The sequence below is a fragment of the Pleurodeles waltl genome, chromosome 5, assembly GCF_031143425.1.
Source record: "Pleurodeles waltl isolate 20211129_DDA chromosome 5, aPleWal1.hap1.20221129, whole genome shotgun sequence".
NCBI classification, from domain to species: Eukaryota; Metazoa; Chordata; class Amphibia; order Caudata; family Salamandridae; genus Pleurodeles; species Pleurodeles waltl.
This window is the reverse complement of record NC_090444.1, coordinates 964324468-964343122: the sequence shown is the minus strand read 5'-3', so window position 1 is coordinate 964343122 and position 18655 is coordinate 964324468. Positions and strand designations below refer to the sequence as shown.

At 46.0% G+C, this 18655-nt stretch overlaps 1 protein-coding gene across 5 annotated transcripts in view; it reads left to right on the top strand.

Annotated features, from left to right (window-relative positions):
- Positions 1–18655, top strand: part of ABHD12 (abhydrolase domain containing 12, lysophospholipase) — a 497414-nt gene that overhangs the window by 341853 nt on the left and 136906 nt on the right. For all 5 annotated transcript variants that reach the window (XM_069235085.1, XM_069235086.1, XM_069235087.1 and 2 more), the window contains one exon: positions 12876–12921. In XM_069235085.1, the coding sequence (XP_069091186.1) occupies positions 12876–12921 (46 nt within the window). The remainder of the gene's footprint in view (positions 1–12875; positions 12922–18655) is intronic.

Sequence of the window (18655 nt, the reverse complement as noted above, 5' to 3'; positions counted from 1 at the left end):
GTTGGTATTACGATGTTTAAAAGTGTCCAGAAATATTAGAGAGAACTTCTCAATGTGCGGCACCGTGGTTAATAGCGGGGTGCCACAGTGTTGTTACTACAACTGCTCTACCAATTTATCTCTTGAAGTATCTTCCAGAGTTTTACTATCTTGAATTAGTATTGTGTACAATAAACTATGTCTATTATCAGTTTTCAATAGTTTAATTGCATTATAATGTTTCAGTAAACTATACATTTTCCATCTTCTCCCTCCCTCATAGAGCCCACGGTTACCTCTTAAACATATCAGGCTTTCTTATCTTTGGATTGCCACTTGCTTCTGCTCCTCTCCACATGGGTATCATTCTTTTTCTGCTCCTGAAGTACACAGTCCCCTCACTCCTTTCTCTCCCCTCACTAGGCGTCTTGGAATATCTTCCTGCCCACACATGGAGTCCACCAAAACAGTTGACAGTGTTGGAAGGGTTGAGAAGAAAATGTCACATAACCCATACGACCCCTTCATAAAAATAATAAAAACCTTAAAACTGTTAAAGCAAAGTAACCCAGAGCACAGAGGACTCACAGTGATGAACAGACAACGCCCTGTCATGCAGGCTAGCAGATATGCCGACTCTAGTAACAACCATGATGGCAAGCCAGCTAGAGACATAATGGCCGTTCATTCACTGATGCACATAGTGGCTGTTATAACAAATGCTTGGCTATGAAATCATATGACCTCCTTTTTAACTGCACCACAAGTGAAACCAGCAGATGACAAGAGGGTGCAACATCTGCACTATGCATCTCATGCAGGAAGTATGGACATTTTTCTTGTGGCTATACTGTCAAAGCACACAATTTTACGCATCTCTCTTTTAAAAAAAAATATCTTTATTCATTTTGAATAGAACAGTTGCGTTATACATACAACAATAGTATCATCAGCACTGCAGGCAGAAGTGGCCCATACCGTGGATACATCAGTACTCTGGTAAAGCAGATTGAAAATGTACAGCAACATTGTAACATATCCGTGTGGCTTCCCATCCCTAAATGGAGGGATTACTCTATCACTGCAAAGCATCCAGCTAACACGACAAAAAAATTGCTTCCACCACTTATCCCTCCCATCCCAATATAAATGCACATATGCATCACCCATTCATCTGTGTCAACAGTACACAACCCCCATTATGCAGCCCTTACCGGAACACCCCTAATGGCCAATTTGCCGCACGCTCTGGGATCGACCGCACTGTCTCACTAGGCAAGCCCCTGCGCGGCAGCGAAAGGGGGCACCACCCCAGCTCGCACATCTGTACTGGACAGAGGAATTACCAACCTTATCTTGGTCTTGGGTAAGTATCCTATTCAGTCAGTTAATGAAATCGACCTATATCATCCCTAGCTCCCATATCATCATGCATCGATAATTCTGCTGATGCACAGCGGACCACATCGCTTTGCCATAGGTGGGGCCTGCACAGCGGACCACATCGCTTTGCCATAGGTGGGGCCGTCACTGCCTGTCAGGTCATGGTGATATGGCGTTTTGGGAGCACCAGAGCTAAGCCTTCAGACCCAGCCAGCTGTTTCATCCATTTAGTCACCATCCCAATGTGAAGAAGGCAGCGAGCGGGATTCTGCGGAAGGATAGAGGCAATGACCTCTGATATGCAGTGAGTCATCTCCTACCAAGAGTCAACAGTCACAGGGCAGATCTATATCATATGAAGAAAGTGTGCATTAACCCTCTGGCATCTAGAACAGACTGCCCTGACGCCTGGCAGTCCATCCCTATCCTGGCTGGTGAAAGGTATGTGTGATGTATGTAATTGAACTGAGTGAAGCTGAAGCGGGAGTTCCGTGTGACCGTTTTAACTGATCCCAAGCATCTCCACCGTTCGGGTTCTTAAAATTCTATCGCTGATTGTTTCTCCCACCACCCCTTAAGTGCCTGATTGCCTTCTCTGATGTGGTTTTCAAGCAGAGCTCCATAAAGACCAGCATCACTTGCCCTGTGCCTTTCGAGGTCACCACCATTTCCATTGGGCCTGCCGTCAGGCATAATTCACCATCGGAACCCCACATCTTATCCACATAGGGCTTAGTAAAGTAGGAATTGTCCTGGATCTATGCTACCAACGGTAACCAGATCTTCAAAACGAGTGGAGCCTTTCTTCCAATACCACATCGCCCCACTGAGTGAATCCCCCAGTGGTCCAATTTCCAGCCCAGTAAGTCTCCGTCAACCACCTGGAAGGTGGAAGGGCCCAGAACAGTAGACCGTGGGCATGGGGTACGCCCCTCTTGTTCTGATGGATATACTTTATCCAGCACCAAACCACCACTTTCAGTAGCACATTGGGATGCTGAAAACAGAGGGATAGCCTAGAAACCACTTCAACATTGTTTTACCCCGAAATTCAAAGCCAGCATATCCCTTTCAGGGTTCGTAGTGTGCCTCAGCCACCACAGTAGCCACTGGAATGAGGCTGCTGTGTAGTAAAGCTCATCGTTAGGCATGCTTAAACCTGCATTCTCCAGTGCCGCATACAGAGAAGTAATCGCCAGACTGTGTCTCTTGTTTCCCGAGATCAGGGAGGCTAGCAGGCTCTGCAGGTCTGTGAAGAATGGCATCTTCAGGACCACTGGCAGTGCAGCAAAAAAAGTAAAGGAGCCATGGGAGAATCAGCATTTTTGGTATGGACACTCTACCCGTAGGCAATAGAGGTAACAGTGTCCCAAAGGGTAATATCTGTCGAAGAGAGGTAAGTACTTTACCCAAATTACCCTCTACCAGGTTGAGTTCTGTTTGGCAGATCTGTACCCCTAGCTGCTTGATGGTATCTTATTGCCAACGCAAGAAGTAAATCTTGTCTGCATGATGCATGGGCTCTGGTGTCTGCAGTAGTTTATACAAAGCCAGAAATGCACCCAAATTCATACAGGAGATCCATGACGTCTGGGAGAACCAGTGGATCCGCCTTCAAATAAGAAGGCGTCATAGGGTGTACATGGATACCACATGCTGGTGACCCACACACCCCACTAATGGGCATGGACTTGCAGCAGGCAAGCCAGTTGCTCCATAGCCAGGGCAAACAACAACAGAGAGCAACGCTGGCTGGTGCCCCACCCCATATCAAAACCGCCAGAGACTTATCTTGCCTGTGCACACACTGGCAATAGGGGACTCAAATAAGACCTCTATCATTCTGCCAAACTCCAGACCCAGCCCAAATTTAGATAATACGGATTACAGGTTGGTCCACCCCAGGGTGTCTAATGCCTTCTCAATGTCTATTGGCACCACCCAACAGTATGTATCTGTACGACGTGCCCAGTCCATGACACAGAACAGGTGTTGGAGATTCAGAAACGTATTCATGCTCAGGATGAACCCATTCTGGTCTAGGTGAACTACACTTTGGACCAAAGGAGTCAACCTATTTGCCAGAACCTTATAATCAAAGTTAAGCAGACAGAGGGGGCGGTAGGAGGCCACCTCATATGGATCTTGCCTGGGTTTTGGTAGAACTGCAATCAGAGCCTTCCTCATGGTGTCTGAGAGCTTGCCCCATTCCTTAGCCTGTTCATATACCCGTAAGAGCTGGGGAGCCAGTTGCGCATGGCATGTGGCATAAAACTCAAGTGGCAGCCCATTAGTGCCTGGGGCCTTGCCTCTGGCAATTTGTTTGATGGCCAGCGGGATCTCTTCAAGCGTCAAAGGGGTGTCCAGCCCCTGTCTTTGTAGTCGATCCAGGGAGAGGGGTTTCTATGGTTCTTACGTAGGCCGAGATCGCTCCATGGTCCACACCCTTGGGAGCTCTTTATAGGCCCTGTAGTAGGCCTCAAATTCCTCATTAATTGCTAACTGGGAATTCACTATGGGACCAGCCCTCGACCTAATTGCATGGGTGTTTGAATCTCAATAATCAGGCAAATAGCCTTATTGGGCCTTATTGCCCCACTCATGTTGGTGCTTAGTATTGTCCTTATAGTAAAGGTTTGATAGCTGTCTTTACGCCTCCTTGTATTACGTTCTGAAATCTGCTAGTGTGTGGTAAATTGTGGTGTCAGTCTATTTTCAAGAGCCAGTACTTCCGTCTGTAGACCTTTCCACATACCATACTGTATTTTCATGCATACCCCCTGCATAACCACCTTGAAGGTCTTCCATTCCACCACCACATCTATGTCTGACCCCTCATTGTCAGCAAAATATCTGTCAATGTGCTTCTCCACCTGTGTCCAGAATGCTGTGTCCACTAATGCGTACGGTTGTAGGCGTCATGTGGGTATCACGGGCCGGAGTTGCTTCTATGAAAAAGTTACCATTAAGAGGCAGTGATCTGATAACCTCCTGCCCAAGTGTTCCATCTGAATAAGTTTGCCCACCAGAACTTCAATGCTATAGATCAGGGCAATCCGTGTGTGGAGAGGATGCAGTGCAGAGTAATGGGAGTACTCCCGCAGGTGTGGGTGGGTGTAAGGTGCACCAAATGTCTACCACCTTCATATTGTGTGCCCATTGTTGTATCTGCTTAGTAGTGGTGTGTGACTGGGCCTCCTCCATGGGGGGGTGTTGATTGGTCATACACCAAGTCTGGGATGCAGTTGAAATCCTCACACCAGAAAACTGGGGATAGTGCCGACCTGAAGAGGGCTAGGGAGGTAAGGAAGAAGGGCTGTCCCACATTTGTTGCGTACAGGACCGCAGTATTAGGGGTTTACCATTGTTAGAAATTGGGTTTCTGGTTGGCTGGGGTAGGCACCTAAGCCAGGCCGAACCCACCACTCTAATCAGGACAAGGGAGTTACACACCCAAGATAGCCCCTGCTCACTCCCTTGCAGGCTTATCTCGGAGGCCATATGTGAAGTATTTGTACACACACACACACACACACACAGTAACAATGTGAAAACACCACAAAAGTACTCCACACCAGTTTAGAAAAATAGCCAATATTTATCTGAGTAAAACAAGACCAAAACGGAAACAATCCAGCATACACAAGTAAAGATATCACTCTTTGAAGGTTTCAATGAGTCTTAGTTTATAGGAATCAATCGTATTTTTTTTTATAGCACAAAGTACCTGGGATGCATCAAAAACAAAGACGATGTGAACCATAGGGTAGGTGAGGTGCCAAAAAACCAAAGCCATGCGTCAGTTCTTGACTGCACAGGGGGGAGATGATCAGTCAATTCTTTCCTCGCAGGTGAGGCGATGCGTCTGTGCCTTACTGGCAGAGGAGGTGATGCATCGATTCTTTCCTCGCAGGAAAGGTGATGCGTTGATTTCCAGACACACAGCCTTGATTCCTTAATGCAGTGCGGGGTCGATCAGAAATTGACACCCAGGGATGATGCGTGGAAAATCCAGACCTACTGTGATGATGGCACTGTGGTGGAACAGGCGCTGTGTCGATTCTACAGGCGCTGTGTTGATTTTTCCTCCGTGAGACAGGCGCTGCATCAATTCTGTAGGTGGTGCGTCGATTTTTCAGCTGCGGCGCATTGGTGCATGGATTTTCTCCTTCAGGTCACTAGCTTACAATTCTAAGGGCTCATGGAATGGAGTTGGCACTGCTTGGCAAGTCAGGACTCTTAGCAGAAGAGCCCAGGCACTGGCGGATGAAGTCTTGAATGTCCCTGAGACTTCTCAACAGGAGGCAAACTCAATTGAAGCTCTTGGAGAACCTTGGAAAGCAGGATATAGAAAGCAAAGTCCACTCGGTTTACTCCCAGACAGAATCAGCAAGCAGCAGGCCAGCACATCAAAGCAACAGGCAGAATCATAGTCCCTTCTACAACATGAAGCTCTTCTTCCTGGCAGAATGTCCTCATTCTAGAAGTGGTCTAAATATGTGGTGTCAGAGATCCAGTACTTCTGTCCTTGAAGTAGGCAAACGTCAAAGAGAAGTTGTTGTGGTGCACAGGACCCTTCCATGGCCCCAGACACTCCAGGGGGTTGGAGACTGCTTTGTTTGAGGACAGGCATAGCCCTATTCTGGTGCAAGTGTCAGCTCCTCCTACCACTGTAGCCCAGGAAGACCCATCAGGAAATGGAGGGCACACCTCAGTCTCCTTTGTGTGACTGTATAGAATGAATTTACAAACAGCCCAACTGTCATCCTGACCCAGACATGTATTCCACAGACATGCAGAGGAACAGAATGGTTAAGCAAAAAGATGCTTACTTTCTAAAAGTGGCATTTTTAAACTTACAATTAAAAAACAACCTCACCAACGTTGTATTTTTAAATTGTGAGTTCAGAGACCTCAAACTCCATATATCTCTATCTGCTACCAATGGGAAATTACACTTAAAAGATTTTTCAAGGCAATCCTCATGTTCCCGTGTGGGAGAGATAGTCCTTACAATAATGACAACTATAGTGCAGTATTTCACTAGCAGGACATGTAAAACGCACCAGTACATGTCCTACCTTTTAAATGCACTGCACCCTGTCCATGGGGTCGCCTTGGACCTACTTTAGGGGTGACTTACATGTAGTAAAAGGGAAGGTTTGGGCCTGGCAAGTGGGTGCACTTGCCAGGTTGAAGTGGCAATTTAAAACTGCCCACACACACACTGCAGTGGCAAGTCTGAGACATGTGTATAGGGCTGCTCGTGGGTGGCACAATCAGTGCTGCAGGCCCACTAGCAGCATTTGACTTACTGGCCATGTGCATAGTGCACTTTACTGGGGACTTACTAGTAAATCAGATATGCCACTCATGAATAAACCAATCACCAATACAGTTTAGACAGGGAGCACTTACACTTCAGCACTGGTCAGAAGTGGTGAAGGTCCCAGAGTTCTAAAGCCAGCAAAAATGAAAATAAGCACAGGATCAAAAACAGGAGGTCAGAAGCAAAAGGGCAAGTGAAACCACGGCAAGGGCTGACAGGTCTAACAACCATCCAAAGTGCCTTCCGATATGACATAGTGACCTCCCTGGATCTACTAAAGTATGTTCCACTACAAATGGGACCCCAGGTGCTACCCAAAGCAGGACACCCTTTGCAAAAGCAGAGTAAATAGTAACATATAAGATGCCTTGCCAGCGTTTGAAAAACCTAGTTAGCTCCCCCGCTGTCAGATGGGTCTTCTGAAGGCAGGCAAACTGTATCCAGCGTCGACTGAGGTACAAATGCATCCTGTACTGTTTGCTATAGGTGCCCATTCCCCATGCAATATTCACGGTTTGTTATGTGAGTCCTGTATGCCTAATAGTCTCCCCGTCTGAATACTCAGAGGGAGACAGGCTTGGGAGAGAGCAGGTGGAGCAAATGGAAGAAAACTAACAAAGCAACAGCACAAACAATATCAAACAAATCCACTGCCCTGGCTGCACCATCAATCGGATACAGCCAATCAATGCCATCAATGATTTGGCAACCAACACATAGGGGGTCATTACGACCTCGACGGTCTTTTAAAAAGACTGCTGAGGCCGCGGGAGACAGAATATCGCCATTGCCGGCGGTATTTCTGTCTCCCTATTATGACATTTCCGCTGGGCCAGCGGATGGTAACAGTGTTACCGTCCGCTGGCCCAGCGGAAATGTCACATCAACATTGCAGCCGGCTCGTAATAGAGCCGGCGGCAATGCTGATGTGCAGCGGGTGCAGTAGCACCCGTCGCACATTTCACTGTCCGAAATTCGGGCAGTGAAATGCGCGACGGGGCTATGCATGGGGGCCCCTGCACTGCCCATGCCAAGTGCATGGGCAGTGCAGGGGGCCCCAGGGGCACCCCAAGTCCCCTTACCGCCGGGCTTTCCATGGCGGTGTGTACCGCCATGGACAGGCCGGCGGTCGGGGACTCATAATCCCCAGGGCAGCGGTGCTTGCACAGCTGCCCTGGGGATTATGACCGCCAGGCAGAATCCTGGCGGGAAAATGGAGGGGCTGGCGGTATGGCCTTGGCAATTCCGCCACGGTCATAATTGCTGGCGGAACACCGTCAGCCTGTTGGCGGTGTTACCGCCAACATACTGCCAGCCGCCAGGGTCGTAATGACCCCCATAGTCTTCTCTGAATCTAGGGTAGTCCAGATGAACCCACGTCTCACTCTGCAGTCCAAGTCCCTGCTAACAGAACTGCATAAACACCCCCGTACAATATTGCAGATACTCAGTGGCCCGAATCCTGCACCCCTCTCCAGCAGATAATCCCCTATTCAATAGAGCCATCAGTGAAACGGTATCTTGTTGCTCAGTTGCACATCAGTAGGTCAGCTGTCATTGGTGTGAACTGGGGGCCACCACGGAGCTCCTCTGGTATCTCGACCACCTGTGACGCATTCAGTGATCCCGCTGAGTTCTCATCAGATTCCCAGCCATTTTATCTGGACATAGTTGAATGTCCCACTTTGGCTATTACTTCTGCCCTTCTCATTGCTGCCTGTGCCTTGGTGAGTTTGTCCTGAATGTTCCTGGTAGAGCGCCTGTGGGTCTATTGTGTCATCCACTCTTTCCCATGGTCCTGCGGGGGTGCGCCCTATGATTCTCCTCTCAAGCCAGGCCCACACCTCCTTTAGGGACCCAAAAAAGAGAGCCTTGTTGTCTGAGATAACCCTCAGTTGCACCTGATACAGCAAGGCATACTTGATTCCCAGGGTGCGAAGATGCCGCTTTACATCTTGGAATGACCATGTTGTTTACGTATCTCCACCGTGTAATCTCGGAATGTTGTGATAGTACTGTTATTATAGTCCATGGGCCTTGGCCCTGGCAATCTGTAGGATATTGTCTCTGTCTCAGAAGTTGAACAGTTTAGCGACCACCAGTCACAGCAGGGCATCCGATGCAGGAGGACAGCCCGGCACTCTGTGACCCTCTCGACCGAAAGAACGTGGACGTCTTAACCCCAGTGCTCAACCAGACATGTCCTCAGGTACAAGTCCATGCTTGGCTCGTCCACCCACTCAGGTAGTCGCCCCACCTTGGTGTTATGTCTTCTGGAGTATCCATCTGCTTCGTTCACCCTGGCCCACAACTCTTTTTTGGAGCAACACTATCTGTTGGTGATGCTCTGTCACGGATGGGCATATCTGTTTCTATGTCTTGTACCCTTCTTGTGATCTTCCCTGAGAAATGCCATATCGATCATCAAGGTATCTAGCTTTGGCTCCAGAGAGGCTTTGAGACTGCTGACAGCAGTAAGTAGTTTTGCATATTTCTCTGTGTGATCCTGCAGCAGATGCTCCACTGAAGTCTGCTGGGGTGGAAGCTCATGCTCCGCCACAGGTCAAAGCGTCATCTGTGGCCCCTCTCCACCTTTCCCGGTCTTTACTTTGGCCATATTTATGTGCCTATGTATCGTGGTCTACTCACCCCATAACTGATCAGGGAGTCCGCAGTGCGTTTGGCGCTAGCCCCAGTCCAGGCCCATGCTCCATGCCGGAGGAATCTCTTATATCCCTTGTGGAGTGGCGGCAGTGGAGGTTGCAGGTTATTGCAGCGGTCTTGCTCCCTAGGGAATCTCACAGCATGCCCAGGTTCAATCCGATGTCGCTGTCAGTGACAATATATGAAGGGGCCCACTTTGCAGCTGTTCCCCGCTGTCCAGGACAGTGTAAAACCTCTCACTGAGTTTGGATCCCAGGCCCAGGGGCCCCAACGACCTCCATGTGTGTCTGCGTCCTCAGATGCCGCAGGTGTAATGATGCTGGAAGTGCTTCCCAAGGACCTATTTTGTGTGAGAGTCACTTGGGTTCCCGGGCCAACTGGTTAGCAGAAGCCAACGGGATACTAGCCGATTCCTTCCCCTTTGCCATGTCTCACGGTGCGGTAATTACTTCACTGTTGGGGTGGGAGTTCCTACACGTGCACCAATGGCGCCTATGAGACACTCATCCTGCCTCAGTGGCTCCTGTGCCCTGCAGCGCCTGCTTGGGTTGCTGTTGTGTCTTCCGGGCCTGATCCTCGTCTGTGTTGCAAAGAATACTTGCCGCCTAGTCATTGAAGTCCATCCAAGACCTGACCATGCGCTCGTGCCACTTCCTCCGTGCCCTCTTATTGCTTGGCCTCTGCGTGGGCCCTTATGGGGCCACTGCCGTGAGACGAGATAGTGGAAGGGATGCCATGTGCGGTCCAAGCTTGCAATGGCCTGTCCGCGTCAGTAGAGGGTTTGCGTTGCTGTCACCAAATGCATGTATAACGTGACTGTCTCGCTCCGATGCTCTAACTCCAGGCACAACCCACATAAGCTTCCCCCAGTCCCTATATCCAATGGTGGGTGGCTAAGCGTAAGCCAGGGCTCCAATTAGGCTGCAACACACAGTTTACCTTTAGTTTTGACGTGCGGAACTCCCAACGATCTGGCCCGTGTCGTGTTAATTTGACCCATGCTGCTCCAGTACCCCCTGGGGTCCAGCTGAGCCTTGTCCGGGCCAGTAATGGAATAAGAGGTCGATCCCATGCAGTTCCAGTCCGTCTGTCCAACCTCGGGCCGTGGCACTCCGGAGGCCACAATGTCATGTCCACCACGCAGCGGTTGGAGTAGTCGAAGAGAGCCTAGCAAAGGGTACTCGCCTTCCAAAGTCTATTCTCCCAACGCACTGGGCATCAAGTGTACGAGGGGATGGGTCCAGATAAATGCGGCAACAGAAAGGAGCTCTCTCAGGGGACTGTCCCGTCCGCCATCTTAGACATGGCACCTTCTACATACCTCCCTAAAGCTTCTGGTCCTATGAACTCGGAGGATTTGACTTAAATAAGGATGAATTCCTGATTCCACACCTAAAAAGAATAAAGCTAAAAAAAACTAGGACAGATATCCAGCTATTATGCAGCTGTGAACTGTGGTAAAAGGCTGAAATGAGGAGTAAGAGGACCAAAAAGTAGTGTGGGTCTTTATTGTGTTTCATGAGAGTGTGCTTATGGGCATATGTGTACTAAGGGGGGGGGGCACATAGCTTTGCACTGGTAAGTGAAGAATAAACTTGTATCCATAGTGAGTGTTCCCTGTTATGCAAGAACAAAGTTTGTAATCATAGGACCTTTATGTCGTTGGAAAAGAAGAGGTAGGAAAGTCAAGAAGAAGTATTATAGGTTGCTGTTATCTTTTTGTCATACATCAATGTGTCCCCATGCTGATAGAGACTTCTAGGTGCAGATTCTTCACCTTTTGTATATTTCTAATGTGTCAGCCTGGATCCTGAAACTTTTCAGTTATACTTCTGCATGCCAGAAGGTATCATTTTGCTGCTCTGCACTGATGCCATCCACTCCAGAAATTACGTGCGTGGCATATATAGGCATCACTTCCATGCACTGAATGTCAGTTCCTTTCGTTCCGCACCACCAGACATGGATCCAGAGCTCCCTCTCGTCTCTCTGAGACTCTTTCCTCGAAATTCTTTCAGTGTGCAAGGGCTGTCACCTTGTAAAACAACAGGCTTCCAGCCCTGTAAGGACTGTCGCAAACAATGTCTGTGAGAGATCCCCATCAGGCATGCCTGGGGTGGAACAACAACTCCAAGGCCTCTTGCGACTGCCGTCAATAAATCCGAAGGCAATCAGGGAACATGAAGGGAAACTGTCACCAAGCATAAGAAGCCTCCACACCAGGACTATCCGAAGTCCCACTCCGCGTCCAAAGCCCGTTCTCGGTTCCATTCATGCTCCCAAAGTCAATGGAGCTGCTCCATAGTTTGGTTTTCATCTTGCTGTAAGCATTTGCATAAGCGTAGGAAACACATCAAATCAAAATAGGATTCTGTTCCCTTGCACTACTCGCATTTGCCTGACCAAGTGCGGAAGCGGTGCCACCCTTCTCGATCTTGCTCCTGTAGTTGACTGACTTTGGGGACAATCCTGCAGCTGTTTCTGGTACAATCAGAGTTTCAGGGGCTTTCAGCCACGCAATGTCACATTGAAGTGATCCATCTTCAACTCCCTTGGCCTTAGGGCCCCAAGGAGACAAGAGGTCTTCCACCAGGGATCCCACTGGTGGGTTCACCCTGTGCGTCAGCTGGACCCTTCCCACTTGTCTTAATTACGACTCCTCTGCCGGAACCACAACCCAAGCTGGCCCCAGGCATGTCGACTCTGATGCAGATTTCACCACCTGAAGAACCAGCTCCGATTTTCCTCCGAACCTGATTCAACGCTGGTCCGACCTTGACCAACGTCACGCCCAAATCCAACTGAGGCGCCGCATTCCTCACTGGACTTACCACACACTCTACAGCATTCTTTACTTTCCCTTCATGAGACTAATTCCGATAACGACTGTGAGCCGAGTGATGAGTTTGCTAAGCCATATCAAGTTGACAACTAGTACGAGGACTTGCAGGAGGCTAGTGACCTCAATACTTTCCTGGACACAAGTCTTTTTTCTCCCTCTGGACCAGCCACACCGGAATCTGCTTTCTACACCACGGTAATGTGTGGGATGGCCACATTTTGTGCGCAGCACGTACCCACGTTGGAGGTTAATGTCTTGACAGAAGTTCTCCAACCGAAGCAACATTTTCTAAGCCTCTTTTTCCCTTTAAAAATGCTTTGATGGATACCTGGTTGGGAGCTTGGGCCAAACCATGCTCTACCCCCCTGAAACAATAGACAGATTGCCAGGCTCCAAGGAAATATTCAAAAGGTAAGTAAACTGTGACTAGATAGAGTCTGTACCAGAAGAGCATTATCAAAGGTTAGTAGCTTGTTCTTTTGCTCAAAACGTTACTCCAACTTTTGAACAACTAGTTTATAGTTGAGTCATTTGATGCCGATACAGCAATTAGTCACAGGCTTCAGGAAACAAAATTGTAATTCTGCTGCTTTAAACATTTAGAACTTAAAAAAAATATTCTTGCCTAATAACAGTCAATGGTTATGCAAGTGCTAAGTCTTTATTCATTCTTTGCAGGTCCTGAGTACACTTGGTTACCATGTGATTGCTTTTGATTATCGAGGTAAGGTCCACATCGGTGGTAGTGTGAAATTGAGCTTCGGTTGCTGTTTCTCCATTATTTTCTTTAAAAAAATGCTTATTTTTATTATGACTTAGTTACAAAGCTGTTGCCGGTTATTTTCTTGTAAATCTGTTTTTTTCAATGATTCTACTGGTTTCCTTTATCAGGCTATTTGATGGACATAACAGGGTGCTTTGCACCAGTGCGAACACACGGGCTCTTCTTACAATTATGCCCATGTATTCCAGTGTTGCTCCGCCCTGCAGAGTATTCAGTGGCAACATGTGCACCATCGACTTCCATAAACCAAACTTCTGACATACTACAGTAGATGAATTGCTCCAAATAATGTATAGTGCTTCTGATAGTTGGAACTGAAGAAAATGAAATATGAATCCCAATCCTAAACCAATTCATGGGTAGTCAAAACCTGAAGTGTAAAGTTAAGCCAGAGGAAATTGTAAAATATATCTCTGCATGTATTAGGCCAAGTCAACCATAGTGGGAAATAAACACACATATTGTGTGCTGTTTGAGGTGTAAACCATTTTGAAAATGCTTTTAAGGAATGGATAGGTCTTCTCTAGAAGGTCCCTGTGCAATATGGACTCCTCAGAACATATGCTAGTGTCCCCAAATTTTGCAAGCTTGGCTGATGGGGTGGTACCCTGAAACCGGTCCCAGAATGCTTGTTTCCGGTCCAGGAGGGAGCTGGCCTGGCGGATTGGCCAGACTGTTCCCATGGGGAGCATGGTCAAGACCGATTTGTGTATATGGCTGGATCCAAACTGGAACTGCTGGCGAGCAAAACAATGGATTTAGGCCCAGATCTCTGAGTGGGGGTGAATGTTTGATGTTTTTCAGCATTCTGTCCATCATCTGTTCTTTTTGCAACAGATTAAAAGGGCTGCTTGAAAGCCCCTTTATAGAAGTATACGATTTTTTGTAAATCCGAAAGGTCTTTGCTAAGTGCAAACCTAAAATCTGTGGTGATGTGGATATGTCAGTACCATTTCCAGTAGTGCTTAATACTACTTCTATGCAAACAAGTAAACATTTTATTGACCTCATTTATGCAACTACACAGAATCCGCAAGAGTGTGTTCTATGATTCATTATTACAGTGTTGCAATTCAAATAAAGAAAAAAGTGTATACATTAGAGAAGAAATAGTTGCTTCCATTATTCATAGGACACTTTAATACAGTTACCTAATGTCGCACATGCATCATTTAAAAAAAAGTAAGCCGCATGCTATTGAATCATTAACTTTCACAGGCGTAACCAATCTCGAGGCCCCCACCCCGCACATGTACATGAAACCCCTCTTCATCCCCCCCACTCCGGCTCACGCAGGAGCTCCCAGGTCAAAGTACTTTGCTGAGGGGAGCCTCTGGAGCTCGTCCCCACCCGCACCACGGGGGCTGAAGGGGCCTTTGTTACACCACTGTTAACTGTATATACTTTGCTAGCAAGAAACAATTGACATACTTATTTTATGTAGCCTTAAGGGCCTAACTTCTTAGCCTCGAAGGCTAACATACTGTGACCTGGCACAAATAATGGCCAGGAACCATATTCTGGTGTGCTGGATTTGTCAGATGGCTTTCCATATAAGAACATTTTCACAATTTTTCCAGTATGCGTGCAGATGAGCAGAGATTGGGGAGCCGTTTCCACTTAAATATAAGGGAGAAGGTTACTGTGACTTCTAGATGGTAGTGGGAGTGATGGTAGTTGTGGGTGTGTTCCCAGCATTCCCAGTGTGCTCAGTGCACTGCACACATGACCTTAAACTGAATATTGTGTGGCACATGTTTTCTGGATAGTGAAATAGACTCAGGCAGGGTCTTGTAGGAGAAAAGTCTAGCAAGAGCAGCTTTGCTCTCTCTGAGTGGGAGCTCTGCAGCGTTGAGCAGCCCTGAAAGGTTTCATTCACACAGACAGCATAACTTTCACAAATTTGGAGGGCTCATATAAACTGTACACTCCTTGGGACCTTGATTTTGTGCCACTCACTTGTGCATCATGTTCTGAGAATCAAGAACTTTGCCTTGGGTCGCAAGTCATATGATTCTTTTCTGCTGCGCTTTTGGCAAGTGTCATGCTGAAACCTGGATACCCTACACCGGAAAAACAATAAAATATGAAAATAGATTGATACCAGTTTGTGGGCTTAGTTGTTTATTGCACAATAGTAGGGCAGGCGGTCTCGAGGGAGAGAGAAGAATGGATAACCACAGGCAAAAATGCTGTGTCTAGCATGTTAAGATCAAGTAATGTCTGGAACAAACTCTACCTTAAAAGGTCTCGATTACCTCGTTTTTTCATCCGAGCGTCCGTTCGGCTTTAACAGTTAAGTTACCCAGACCAGCAATAAAGATTTCAAGCCTTAGTGACTAGGTTTCCTGGGAACCTCTCATTTTAATCAGTTGAAGTCCATGCTCATCTTTAACACCCTGAACTGGAATTGAATTTCTTAACACATGAACCCTTCATTCAAAAGGGAGCTTGCAGTCCTATCAAAACTGGTCCTTTTTTGATGCCACTGCAAGGCAGCCCCACATATGTCATTTGAGGGATGGCCATGGCGTATACTCCCTAATCAGTTGCTAATCAAAGTACCCCAAACATGTGATTAAACAAGTTCTGTTTTTTCAAGGTATTAGCATTGGGTAGCTTCTTATCGACTTGGACTCTGAGTTCACAGTATTCATGAACACTATCTAACAGACCTATAAGTTTGAAGGACCATAAACTTGGTTTTACCCCTGTTGACCATAATGTTTTTGCCCAAACAACAGTCCAACACCTTAAATAGAGGGCCTTGTCACCCATGCATATGATGGCTAAGTGTAGCTGAGTCATCCATGTAGAACAGTAGAAAGTCGCTTGTTATGCAACCTAGGTAGATAATTATCAGTGTGCCTCAACCCCACGTCCATAACAGAAGTATACAGATTTTATGATAATTTGGTCAGACTACAGTCCTCCTTCACTTCAGTAAGAGTAGCAACCCTATTATTCAGAATCTGTTTATTGCCTGTAGCCTGTGTGGTCCAATACCCAACTAAACTGAATCAGTATCTGGATCTGCGTTAATAACTGGTCAGGGATCCTTTAGTCCCCAAGCTTGTTCCACAGAAGGACAAGAGTTGTGGAATCACGGGTTTGTAGTCTAAAACCAATGTAAAAAACAAAAGATGAGAAATGTTTCTTGCCACCATCAACAACAAAAAAAAGGAGATTGGAGTTGGCCCACCAGCCCTGGCACTAGCATATACTACACTACTTTTTGGGTAGATGCCCTCATCACAGTATGACAAATGCCATCAATCAGAGCTCAAGAAAGCCAAGGACTGAAGTGGGATGTCCCACTGGCTCACACTGTTTGCTGGGGTGAGCTAGAGCAAACTGTGAACAACAACTAAAGAGTTTTGTATATGAAGAGAGCAGAACAAAGCCTGTCTGTGTGTGTGTTTTATTTTTTAATTTTGAATTGTTATAATCACGCAAACCAGGCTAGAGAGCTACAATTGTCTCTGTGCGAGACTAAGAAGTGTCCAGTCATTAAAAGCTAAAATCCAAGAATTTGTTTGGAGGTACGAAGAAAAGGCCTAGGCCCTGACACTCAATAATGCATTGTAATTCTTAGGGGAAGTAAGTTGTACCATTTCCATGGATTTCAGAACATACTTTAAGACATTAAATTTGATAATGGTGACTCTGTTATACTATGGATTGTACTGTATGACAAGATTTATTGTATTATAATATTCTCACTGCTTCTATGTGTGTCACTGACGTGCTTGACCAAGAGGGTAACACGCTACATCACATGGGGATGTGATTGGAAGAATATTGTCTTTAAGCTAATGTGGGAAGTGTTTCTATGTCTACCATGACGACCACTGAAATGCAGTTGTAGTGTTATTGGATGCAGCACTTAGAGGTGTGATGGATGAGAAAGTCAGAGAGATTGACATGCAGTGTTATAAATTATTTTGTACTAGCAGCTCTGATTACCTCTGCAGGTGATTCAGTTGTGTTGATTTCCTATGCTGACCACTCTGTAATCTTATGGATCTGGAAGAAGTAGCTTGTGGATAAACAGTGTTCGGGAGGAACAATCTGCCAATATAGACTGTGATACAGACCTACTTTATATGATTGCAATTATGAGATATCAGTTGGAAAGATTTGCCTAGTTAGAGCTCATCCTCACCCTCATCCTTTTTGTCATCATAGGATGTCTTTTCTCAAAGTCTGTGACTGTTTGGGACATACAGAGTGGTCAATGTTACAATCCTCTTTTGACTACCAAAGTGTGGCAGACCTCTTGGCTACTCTGTCCAGTTAGTATTGAGTGGTTATTTCAGCAGGCTGGTGTAGCTTGTACCTATGCCATGCAGTTGCCAGCAAGATTCCACATATCCTTTCATACATTGTTTGCCTGTCCTATTGACAGCAAAGGATCATGTAGTAAATTTGTATGTGATATACGGTGGCATGGATTATATAAAATTGATACTGGGAGGACCATCATAAAGTCTAGAGTCACTGTCCTCCATTTTGTGATTAGTATTCGAAGGTAGGGGTTTCTAGGTCTGTGAAGGGGGAAGGGGCCTGTTGATAAAGCCCTGTATGTCATTTGACAGGTTGCAGGTCTTCAGGTGCATAGTAGCAGCAGCTACTTCTAGTATTGCTTAGAGAGACATATCTTGCGGATGAGATGGCAAAATTGTTACATTCCATCAGTATGTAAATGTTATTTGCTAGGTATTGTTGGGTGGAACATCCCAAGTTGGGTCAAGTTGCCTAGGTCTGTGCTCTTGCTATGGTGTGCTGGTCAGGACTGGTAGAAGTGTTATCATTCAGAGTTGTATCCCAGAGTCAGTGGCTGATGTAATTGTTGTGGGAACAAACATGGTTACATCTCTCTTCTTGTAATACACCTGAATACTTCAAATTTTGTCTGGCAGTGATTTCCAGAGCTAGGCACTTTGTATTGCGAAAGCAGAGCGGCCAGTGCATTTCTTGTTGTAAAGTGGTATGATGATCTTCGGTGCTATCCCAGAGTTCAATGTGCTGTTTTATTTGACTTAATTTATAGATATAGTGTTCCTTTTCCTTTGGATGCTCTGTGGATGACGTGAAGGGCTATGAAAATTGATAGTTTTGCTGCAGCTAGCAAATCAAGTGTTTGCAAGACTGGCATAATGTGTTCACTGTAATCATTTACATAAACTTTTATTTACATCACACTTTCTACAATGCATTGTAATTTCATTTTTATTTTTCATTTCTTGCTTCCATTGTCAGTACTTTTTAAAACTGTTTGTGTCCAGTTTAGAGAAAGGACGGGTTATGTTTAATTTTTAATAAATATTATAATAAATAAAACACATTGTAATTTCTAAATAAATTAATTCCCACACTTTGCTCGATATCACTTTAGAAAATTCCTAAACAGATAGAATCGAATTCGAGTTCTGATACTTTTGAAATATTTATTAAAAGAAATTACTTCCCACCCTTTGTCCCATAACACTTTTATAATATGATTCGAAAATAAACTATATATTTTTATTAAATACATTATTATTAAATAATCATTAATTGAATAGGACAAACTCCTTCCCTAAATAGAACACAAACACTTTTTATAACATACTGACAATGAAAGCATAAAATAGGAAATAAGCATGAAATTACAATACATACTAAAAAATGA